Source organism: Diabrotica undecimpunctata, chromosome 2, assembly GCF_040954645.1.
Source record: "Diabrotica undecimpunctata isolate CICGRU chromosome 2, icDiaUnde3, whole genome shotgun sequence".
Lineage (NCBI taxonomy): Eukaryota > Metazoa > Arthropoda > Insecta > Coleoptera > Chrysomelidae > Diabrotica > Diabrotica undecimpunctata.
In genome coordinates, this window is record NC_092804.1 from 41,865,098 (window position 1) to 41,877,486 (window position 12,389).

The 12,389-nt window shown below is 35.4% G+C and overlaps 1 protein-coding gene across 3 annotated transcripts in view; it reads left to right on the forward strand.

The window, feature by feature from the left end:
• LOC140434455 (uncharacterized) overlaps nt 1-12,389 on the forward strand; it is a 46,159-nt gene that overhangs the window by 17,890 nt on the left and 15,880 nt on the right. For all 3 annotated transcript variants that reach the window (XM_072522722.1, XM_072522723.1, XM_072522721.1), the window contains 4 exons: nt 2,168-2,594; nt 5,484-5,629; nt 8,058-8,203; nt 9,175-9,687. In XM_072522722.1, the coding sequence (XP_072378823.1) occupies nt 2,168-2,594; nt 5,484-5,629; nt 8,058-8,203; nt 9,175-9,687 (1,232 nt within the window). The remainder of the gene's footprint in view (nt 1-2,167; nt 2,595-5,483; nt 5,630-8,057; nt 8,204-9,174; nt 9,688-12,389) is intronic.

A 12,389-nucleotide genomic window follows, 5' to 3' on the forward strand; every position in this document is an offset into this window, starting at 1 on the left:
TGTAGTGCACTTTTGGTAGTCGCTTTGTTTGTTTTTTTTTTTTTTTTCACACACCTCCACATCACACGCTCCAATCGGGCCAAACATAAAGGAGATATGATGTAATGCCCTCTTAGCAATGCCACAATGTGTGTTTTTTCTGTCTTAACATATTCGCTACCGCCTCTCCTTTCCAATGATGTATCATACGTCACAATCCGACGAACTATTGTACTCACACCAGAAAGCTTTCAAAAAATTATTTAATTCTACATAATTCTGTTTAGCTTGATTTAATTTTATTTAATTCTATTTACCTTTATTTAAACTTATTTAGTTTTTATTTTATTTTATTTTGGTAAAGCGTTGACGTTTGTTAAACGTCAACGTTACAGTAATCTATAGTTTTAGCAATTTTTGAAAAAAATTATTTCAGATTTCTTTGTTCAGATGACGTTAGGATTGTATATCTAAACTAACATAAAGCTTTAAATTATTTTGTATTAAATTCTACTTTAAAAATATTATTAAAATTAATTATTAATTATATTAATATTCGAGACGTAAATTGCGAAGTCTACGCATGCTTTATATACTTTGAAAAAGCATTTGACAAGGTGCAACATCAAAAATTATTTCAGATACTGAAAGAATCTAGTATCGATGACAAAGATTTACGCTTAATTAAAAATTTATACTTACAGCAAAGGGCAACTGTACGAGTAGACAACGAAACCTCACAAGAATTGAAGAATAAAACGGGGAGTACGTCAGGGCTGCATTTTATCACCGACGTTGTTCAATACTTACTCGGAAATGCTGTTCAGGGAAGCTATTGATGGTTTAAGAGAAGGTATAAAAATCAATGGTGAAATCATAAACAATTTAAGATATGCGGACGATACGGTTTTGATTGCTGATAATGCGGAGGATCTGAAACCATTAATAGACCGTGTAGTGGAAGCCTGTGACAGATACGGCATGAAATTAAACTGTAAGAAGACTAAAATTCTTGTAGTAAGTAAAAACGAAGTAATACAGCACCAATTCACAGCTTATAATGAACCCTTGAAAATAATCGACAAAATTACATATCTTGGATGCAGCCTAAATAAGGAATGGGACCACTCACAGGAAATAAGATGTCGTATAGAAAAGCCGAGAACTGTCTTCAATCGCCTCAGGAAGATTTTATGTAATATGCACCTGAACATTGATATAAGAACACGAATCTTGAGATGCTATGTATTTTCTACCCTTTTATATGGAGTCGAAGCCTGGACCTTGACGGAGTCAACATCCAAACGATTAGAAGCCTTCGAAATGTTACCGCCGCATGCTCAGAATTTCCTATATCTATCATGTTACAAACAACACCGTGATCCAACGTATGAATAAAGATCTGGAAATTATGCGTATCGTGAAAATCAGAAAAATGACATACTTAGGGCATGTGATGCGCAATGAGAAGTATCAACTAATTTTACAAGGCAAGATAGAAGGCAAAAGATCTCGAGGGCGCAGAAGGACATCATGGTTGAAGAACATCAGACAGTGGGCAGGAATGACTACCATACATCTATTTAGAGCAGCTGTCAACAAAGTTGTATGGACCAACGTGATTGCCAACATCCACAGAGGATAGGCACCAAAAGAAGAAGAAGATTAATATATATTTAATACAGTATTATTAATTAAACATATCTATATAGATAGATGTTATGTAATATATCTTTTTTTTGCCTGTTGATGTTATTTTTTTTATCACCAACCTTTTTTTGTCTGACGCGTATGTCTATCTGTTCCCGATCATACATTTTTGGCCTTCCTCTCAGATTCTTTAACTGAGCGATTGGTTAATTGTCATTTCGACATTGAACATGCCTTAAAGGACCTAGCCTTTGCTGTTTTATTTCGGAATTAGTCCTCTTCGTCCTCTTTTAATCTTCTATGTTATCAATGTTTAGGAAAGAATTTATGTACAAGTACAATAATTTTAGTAAGGATTTAGTTAGTTTGTTGTTGATCAAAACAGACAAAAATCTCTGTGCGAGATCTTTTTACTACCTTTTTGGCCAAAATTTGCATTACAATCGCCCATAACGAGGGATTTTATTTTATAATCGTAGACTAATTTTCGAAACCAAATTCATTGTATTTATTTGTTAATTTGGTTACTTATTTTCAGGTTTCGACAAACAAAACAGAATTCACCCTGCAATTAAAAAACTGCTGGGAAGCAATCCAAGTTTGGATATACTCTGTTCCGGAAAAGGCAAACGTAGAGTTGCCTCAAAAAGCTGTGATAAAATAGGTTCTAAGTCTCAGACGTCAGAAGCTAAAAGACCTAAATTAGATGTTAAAACTTTAGCCCCGAATCCACACAATAACAGTGATAGTGACCAGACCTTCGTAAAGAATAGAAAGAAGACGAGGCATAGATTAGTGATCGGTAATGTGTCCAAGTGGATTCAGTCTCTAGAAGATAACACGACACATAAGTGGATGATGTATGTAAGAGGAGAGAAAGACAATCCTGATATATCACACATTGTAGATAAAGTAGTGTTTCACTTGCATCCATCTTATAAGCCGCATGATATTGTTGAAGTTAGGTAAGCAATAAACTGGATTACTTTACAATATTCATCAATACAATTCATCTTCATTAAATGCATTAAACGGTTTTAAAACCATCTAGAGATAATAACTTTTAATGTCATGGTTATCTTACAAATTAATAGTTTTTCAATGCGTTGTCAATTTCGTTTATTTCTCACATCGCGTGTCGGGTATTTTTGACGTGCACAGAACGCGGTGTGGATATAATGCGAAGACCCACAATGCGAAATTACGAAGACCGGCCGGACACACACGACAATTTTTCGCGTTATGGGCAATACAAATACACACAAAGCGAAACTTCTAATTTTATTTAAAAAATGTAAATAAAAATACTTTAATAAAAATGATGGCTATAAAAGAAGTAAATAATGCTAAATGATATAAATACAAATACCCACATAACGAAACTAATTTTATTTAAAAAATGCAGATAAAAATAAGTTTTAAACACAAAAATTTTTAGAACCAAATTTCTTCATTTATTTTTGCATGTCAGTGATCCATGATACTTTGAATTACACTTTACAGTTAATCGACCTCTATCAACATCCGGCACTCGAATCAAAACATGGGTAGCTTTTTTTAAAGGAGCAAATCTTTTATTTGACTCACATATATCATCTTTTATGTCTGAACTCTCATCATTTTATCTGATTCTTCTCTCTCATTCAATATTCGCTTACTTCCAACGTCGAACGCGCGTATAGAAGTATAACTTCAAAAAAATATGTACCTACCTTTTTCTCTTATGTCCTATATTTATGTGGGCTGTATGCACAATATCAAATAATTGCTCACGATGATCAAAAAATTTAATTTCCTCTTCGTTAGTGTGTCTTTTGGCTATCAGATGTTCATTTTCTCCAGTGTTTAATAATTCATATCGATTGAGTCTTCGATAATGTTTAGATAATAGTCCTTTGCCAAATCTTCGCAATCCTTGTGCTTCTTTAAATTAGTTCATTATAGTCGCCTTCTAAAAGTAGCGTAGACCTAATACTCGACTCCACATAAAGTTTATTCAAACCATTCTCGAATTCCTTTTTAAGGTTTTTGATTGATTCACACATTGTATTAGAAATTATCAGAAACTACACTGAATAAAACTCGTGTTACCGGTAAGATTCGATATGCGATTTCTGGATTTTCCTTTGTGGGTATTTATATTGGTAAAGCAAAATTCGTCGTTTGTTTCCGACAGCCTTCATATATATACACTCGCGATCATAAAATCCGGATCACCTTGAAAATCACCGATATTTCATTTTTAACGAGCTTTATCGTAAATAATAATAACACAAATACAAACTAATGCATGTTTCTGAGAATTGTTGCGGTTTCCTTTGTAACAAAGAATTCCAATAGTGCCGATTTCGCGGTAAAGTGCACACTTCCCAAAATGAACGCTACCTGTAACTCCGCTTGTTTTAAATGTCTCGTTTGTACTTCGACTTTCTGTTCAAATGCAACGGACAAACGTTTATTATTGCCACCATTAGTGTTTATTAGTGCCATTATTAGTGTTTATTTTTTGACAAAAATGCCTTTGACTGTTGTTGAAACGGCACAAATTGTTGCACTTGTGGAAGACGGTCACACTCAACGGCAAGTCGCAAGAACTGTTGGCGTAAGCCTTTCTACGGTTCAGCGAGTGCTTCAACCATTTCAGGAGGCAAGTTTGCTAACCAGGCGACCTGGATCTGGACGAAGAAGAACGACCAAGGCACTAGATGACCGTTTCCTTGTGTTTCAGGCTTTACGAAACCGGACCTCAACTGCGGTTATGCATCAAAATCGTCTAGAGGAAGTACGAAATCGCAATTTTAGTGTTGCAACAGTCAGAAGAAGATTTCGTTCTTCTTGACTATCTTCTCGGGTAATGGCTAGAGAACCGCCACTTCGCCGGGTGCCTCGAGTTGCACGACTAGCTTTTGCTCGACATACGCGCATTGGGGAATTAACGATTGTAGCAAAGTGTTATTCTCAGATGAATCCCGTTTCTGCCTAACTGGATCCGATGGACGTGTAAGAGTTTGGAGGAGAACCGGTGAACGATTTTCACAAGCTTGCATTGCTCCAAGAATGCCATTTGGTGGAGGCTCGGTCATGGCTTGGGGAGGTATATCTTCCGACTTCCACACAGAATCACCCTTCATCGAAAATGGGTCCCTAACTGCACGAAGGTACATTACGGAGATTGCTGAAGAACATGTTATGCCCAACATGGCAGGGCTTGGAGAAAACGCCGTTTTTATGCACGACAACGTGCGACCGCACGTTGCCAGGATCAGTATGTAATACTTGGACGAAGTTGGAATTACGAGGGTACCCTGGCCAGTTAGGTCTCCGGACCTGAATCCCATTGAACATTTCTGGGACGATTTAAAAAAACGTATTCAAACCCATACACCTCCTCCTAACAACGCACAGGAGCTTAAGGATCTGTTAGTGAGAGAGTGGAATAACATACCACAACATGTAATCCGGAGAAAAATTGAGAGTATGCCCCGTCGTCTGCAAGAGGTTATTAGAGCAAGGGGAGGCAATACACGATATTGGTCATTGAAATTTCACTGATTTTTTACCACGTTCTGTATTTTCCATTTTTTTTCGTATGTCTGTTTTATCAACAATTTGATTTGTTTTCTGTTTTTTCAATAAAAACAATAAAAAACCATTTTTTTTTCTTTCAAAACAAACATTGATGACAAATAAAAAATACATTAGCCAAAAAAAAAGGTAATTACTGCACCAGAGGCAAAAATATATATATATATATATATATATATATATATATATATATATATATATATATTGAATATTAAGTAAAGAGTATAAAAAACCAACCGACCAGTATATATATTTATCTTATATTTTAGGGAATCCCCATTTCATCTATCTAGACGAGGTTGGGGAGAGTTTCCCCTTAAAGTCCAGATTTTCTTCAAATGTCCACTAAACAAACCTGTCAGTATTGTACATAATCTTAAATTAGAAAAAACATTTTCTGGTCGTCAGACTCTAGGTATGTATCATTTAAACTAAAAATATTTTAATTTTTTAAAATTATGGATCTTATAGCTATTAGCGCTCTCAATAAAAGTTCGGTTTCATGTTATTGACCTTGTAAAGGCAGCATCGCCATTTGGAGGAGGAAAACACACTTTGTGTCTGGTTGCTCATTCAGAATTTTGTCCTTGTTTTTAGTGGACAAGAAAATAATTGGAAGTATATATATAATCAAACTACTAATCTAACCTAACGATAATCTTTTTTTTTAATGTTTTCAATAATTTGTGTAATGCAGAGCAGGTGATCAACTATTAATATTCCTGCGCTGGTCATGATCATGCTAGATCGGGGCAGGCTTTCAGACACTTGGACCTCCTAAGGCGAGTCCATTTTATCACTCCTATCATACGCACTATGCCCATAAGGACCAGGTCTTCGGCGTTTCTGGGGCTCAGGCTATTGTTGCTCCAATATCTTCTAGAATTAGCAGGGACTCCAAATATGAGCTCTTGCTGCTGTTCCGAACGTCTAATCCTTTAGCATCCTTATGGCCGCATAAAAACTACAAGTGTCTTTATAAAAACTACAAGTGTCTTTATAGGTACCTCCTTCATTTAGATCGGTTGCATAAAAGCCGAACCCAGGATCTGCCACCTCTGATTTTCCAGAGGACAGGTGTGGAGGTTTCCTCCTCCTCATCACATAGACGGCACCGTGGGCCATCTGCCAATCCAAGCAGAGTAGATGCCGCCTGATTCGGCTGTGGCTGGTAAGCATACTGACCACCAGAGAGTATCTTCTCAGGTTTAGAAGGAGAAGTTGGACTGTACAGACTTTTGGAACCTAGCATACCTCCATCACTAGCCCAGGAAATTACCTCCATCACTCCAATCACAGGTTTGGGTCCCACAGGCAGAGCGGATGAGACCTGTCTTGCCAGAGCGTCAGCCCGTTTGTTCCTTTTCATACCTGTGTGCCCCGGTACCCATATCAAGTTGATCTTATTGGTCAGAGCAACATCAACCAGTGCTCTCTTGCACCCAAGAACCAGTTTAGAGCTGATTTTGGGTGCTTCCAGAGCCCTTAGCCCTGAGCACAAATCAGGATCGCAAATATCATGGCCTGAAAGATTGATGCATGGGATTCGAGTGCCTGGCTACTCACATCCGATCCCACTACCATATATTTCAGCACCTGCCTGCTCCTCCACTCTGGACTAATCTGATCTACGACGGATCAGTGCAGGTTCTCTTTTCATCCACTCATCCCGGTCAGGAAATTCAACCAAGAAGGAGGATGAGAACTCAAATCGAGGGACCATGCTGTCCTGTACCATAGGAAGCATAGAACAACACTTGATGGCTTGTACCAAATGTCACAATCACCCGTCCGACTAGTCGTTCGCAACCAGTATCCATAACAATTGAGCCGATAGGTTGTCGGAATGGCTTCATACCCTACACTAAGATGTAGAGGAGTTAAACTCAACAGAGCCTCAAGAGCTGCATTGAGAGTTGATTGGTATGTATAGAATATAGGATTTTTGGCTGCAAACCCCGTTTGGCTACGAAAGATCTTCTGCACGCCCATAAAGCTGAAGCGGTCTTCTTCATCTTGGCGTCTAGATATTCTTTCCATCAAAAGTTTAAAATCCACAATCACTCCTAGGTATTTCACTGACTTGGGAACCGATGGAGCTATATCATAGAAGACAAGCTGCCTGGTCGATCCGATGGCCCTTCTACGAGTAAACGGGACCATGGCAGTCTTCTCAGGATTTACCCCGAATGCCTGCTACCCGCACTATTCTTCAACGAGCCCGAGGTCCACCTGAGCGACCTTGTGCACTATTGCCGGGAAGAGTCCCTCAACCAATGTAACTACGTCATCGGCGTAGACTTGTGCTTATTCCGTGTTCGGGCAGTAGCTGAAGAAGGCCGTCGACCATTCCTGCCCTAAATCCAGCTTGTTCTTCAGCTTCTAAATATTTGTATTGGTTTTTTACCTTATATTTGGTTAGTTTTCCATATATTCTGCTAACCGAGTTTGTCCTTGCAATGCATAATGCATAGTTGTTACATTCGTCTCGTCACGTCTACCTTTTTTATGTATAGTAGAAATGAAGCATGTCTTTCATTCTTCTGGTATATCTGTTCTGCAGTTCTGGAATGGTTTCGTTACACTGTCGTACAATGTGTGTTGTGTTGTATTTAATTAACTCAGCTGGTATATTGTCTGGACCTGGACTCTTAAGCTAATATTGTTAGGAATCAATAACTTCGGGGACAGTCTTCTGGTAAATATTATTCGAGAAAAATTATCACTGAACTAGCTTGGATTATTAATAGATTCCTGATTCTTAAGCTAAGATTAATGCTGGGCTCCACCGACTTACATTATTTGTTTAACAATATATACTAACGGAATATTTTCGATTATAGGAAATGAAACTTTGGTAGATGTATATCTACATGACATTAGCATAAAACCAGAAACCATTACGAGACCTCCAAGTGAACCAGTTGATAATGAAAGTCCAAGTACCTCGTACAATAATATTTTCCAAAATCTCGATTTACATCTTCAGGTATTGTAATTTTTGCTTATTTGTATATAGGATTTTAATTTTTATTTACATTAGTGTTGTACTTGGGATCAATGTTATTTGATAATGTGATATGAGTAAAAAAAAAGAATTTTTAGAGTTAAAGTAGTTTATTTAAAAATTCCTAAACCAAATCAAAATTTCTAATAAAATTTTGAAATCAATCACTAACATTGTTTTTTAAAATAGGTACAGCAACAATGCGAATATAATCTAAATAATATAATTCCACAGTCTCGTATATAAATATGTAACAACCAATATTTTATATAATTTCTATATAAAATAAAAAAGTCACAGTACCGCTTTTGCCGATATTCATTTTCCTAGAACTTAGTAGATAAATAATTAATCCGCTTAACCAAGGGAACGAACTAGTATACAGTCTTTGGAGCGAACTAGTATATAAATAAAAGGGTTATTTGGGGGGCGAAATAGTGTGCTCCGATATTTTCAGCAGAAATTATTTCTCTGAAAATGCTTCAGCACCTTTAACACGAATTATTATTCTTTTTCGCAATACCTTACCATATTTGAAATATTTTATTTGTTAAAAAAATAAATATACTCAAAAATATTTCCACGTTATAATGAACGTATATAAAATATGTACAATAAGAAGAATCTGTTTAATGTAGCCTATACGACTGTTTATTTCATGGCTAGACTTCATGAATGATCGTTGACATTAATTCGATTGGTTAGAGACCAATCTAAATGCCAACCAATAACATATCTACATAAATATGTATTCTAAATATATCTTATTAATGAACTCTGTTGATTTTCTCTAAGAAATAATCACCGACACAAGTTTTTTGTCTCCATCTAATTCGCGTATTAGAAACAAATGAAAAAAGGTCATGGGATAAACTATAGCAGACTTTTTCTGAAAAATAAATACTCTTAAACAATATTCTATAAACATTATTTAATAATTTAATTTTCTACAGGGCAACAACCTGGAATCAGATTTCACACCTTTAGATAAAATGTTTATAAAGAAAGAACCTTTCGAATACGACTACACTCCACTTGACCTATACAAAGAACCTTTAAATTATGACCAGTTTGTCAAATCTGAAGACGTCATCATCAAAGACGAACTTCCAGAAATCGCGGATCCAACGACAAGTAATGTGGATATTATATCAACCAGATCCGATTCAGCATACGGATGTTCCGATACTGCGTCTATGAGTTTCGAGCACGATTACTGCGATGTCATAGAGGAACAATTCGTCGATAATGAGGTCGAGATGAAGGAGGACTATTTTCTTAATATTTTTAATCTCGAACATTCCTATTCTTGTCTTAGTCTGACAGACAGTCCAGATGTTAGTACTGTAAATGAGTATATAGTAAAAAGAGAGAATGTGGTTGTTGACCAGGATTCAGACAACAAACTGATCTTTGGATTGGGGGAGAATTACCTCAGGGGAAGTACTTCAGTTGTTTATAATACGGTAAGTTAAAATATTAGTTGTATTTTTTGAAGATCACTGTATGATAATTATATATATATATATATATATATATATATATATATATATATATATATATATATATATATATATATATATATATATATATATATATATGGGTTTATGCTCAATCTTTTTGTTGGTAAAATCTATATTTGTGCTATATAAAGTGCTGATTTTCTTATTTTATATCATTTAATTTAATACTTCATTTGTTCGTCCACTTCCATAAAGCATTCTATAACTTATCTGTTGATTCAATTACGTTGTCACCAGAACATTTGAACATTTTGCTCTGAAACTGGCAGGTTTAGTGTACAGGAGATGTAGGACGTGTACCAGTACACTTCTTTGGACCTCTGCACTAATTTTCCTTAGTTCAGAATAAGCATCTTCCTGCTTAATCCTGAAGTATCTCTGTGACAGATATGAAATTAGGATCTTTGAATATTGGACAGAAAGGGCCATTTTTATCTTATGCTCCAATCCTTCGTGTCAGACCTTGTCGAAGGCCTGTTTTACATCCTGCATACAAATAATGCTGAGCAAATTTTTTTTCTTCAAGTGATCTTTCTATCACTATAATAACCTTAATATATCACAATAATTCTTAATAATAATCACTTCATATCAGTGGCGGCTCGTATCACTTTAAGAAGGTAGTGCCAGAATTCGGGCAAATGTCTAAATTTTTAGTGACGGGTTCATGATATTGTCAAAAAGGTATAAAACAGAAATTTAAAAAAAAATAAGCGCAGATACTTTTATCTTATTATGTATCTACTATTTCTGGGGTGCCAAGAAATTGACCAAAATTTATCAAAACAGTTCTGTAAATTAATTAATAATAAAAAAACTCAACTTACCACCAGTATTTACTGCTTGAAGTTTGTTATTACGATTTAGTCCCAAAGTCTATTTACAAAAATGTTTTTCTGAAGATAGCATACCTAAAGCACCAAGTCGTTCTTCCTGGTATTTCTAAGGAATTTTTCAATTCCGTTTTAGCATCGAAAAACAACGTTCTGCTTCAGATGTTGACATAGGAATGGTAATTAATATACTTAATAGTTTAATAGTTTCTTCAAATGTACATGTTAAACCTTCATCATTTAATAAAACTGATAGCGGAACAGCCCCAGAGGTAGTACTTTTTTCGTCTCGCTGATACAGTACCTGTAATTCAGTTTTAAGCCGAGTTTTGTTTAAAAATAAAAATTGTCTGCATTTTTCATTAAGAAATGATTCGGGAAACTGATGCTGATAAGCAGAAAACTTCTTCGACATAAATAAATTAGAAGCAACTAAATGTCCAGAGAAGGTAAACCTTGTTTTTATTTGTAACAAAACTGCATCTCATATCTCTAATGCTTCCCGTTTTCTGCTGGGCCTCTCCTCTTCAATTCGCGCCTTTTTTTATTGGTTTATTATCCGTTTGTCTCTGTGACGTGTTTATTTCTTCTTGGATGTTATCAATAATGACATCCAATTGCTCCCTTATACCTTGAATTGCTGCTTCAAAATTCTCCAAATCTTTTTTCACGTTAACAGGATCAGTGCATACTTTTTGTAATTGATGAAAAATTATTTTAACGTGAGGCATTATTTTATTAAAAAAAACTCTTACTCATTATCTTACATATGTAATGATTTCACAGATTCACTCCCATACAAATTTCCAACGTGGAGCGCGCGTATAGAAGTATAACTTCAATAAATAACCAAAATACAAAATGTTTATCCTCGAGCATTAATTTATAACCATTTGCTTGATTAATGGATGACAAATCACGTGAAGTACTTTGTATAATGCCCATAACTGCAATGAGGTCTTTTCTATTTTCATGGATAGTATGAACACCCTGTGATTGAAAACTCTAACGTGTTTGGGAAGATTTTGGCAACTTGCGATTAACCTCTTCATCCCAAATTGTTGTTCTTTGTGGAGATATACAAAAAGAATGAGCACAAACCAAATAATTAAAAAAATATATCCAAGCCTGCTTATAAATAGAACATGCACTTCTCATAATTAAATTCATTTGGTGTGCATAGCAATGAACGTAATTTGCAAGAGTCTCCTTAATCATTTTTTGCATGCCATTTAATCCACCACTCATAACAGATCGCGTCATCATAACTTTGAGCAATTAATTTGTTCGGAGTATGTTTTAATAAGGGATTTAAAGATTTAAAATGCATTTAGCGATGGACTAGCATCGTGTCCGTCCACATAAAATCTCCAAAATTTCTCAACTGGTCGTCTTTTACACAAATATCGGAAAACTATAACTAATTGAAATTCACCAGTACGTCTGTCGTTTTATCGGCAATCACTGCAACATAAGGAGAATGTTCATGGTAAACATCCAACATGCACTCAATGAGTTCATTTAGAGTTGTTTTTGAGGTACCTGTAAAAGATTTGGAAGGTTGAATATGAACCTTTAAGTCGTTGTCCAGTTCGGCGCTAAAATTGACCAGCTCCTTGAATATGCCTCTGATTTCTGAATTTTTGGAAAACTCCACAAAACCTTATACAATTTATGATTTGATTCAAGACATATCGATTCTTATCCACCTGTTCATTGTGTTTAATTAGAGTATCACGATTGGCTGAATTTAATTGAGTTTATATATTTAACTTACCAAGCATTGAAAAGCTAAAAACATTCATGTGCACT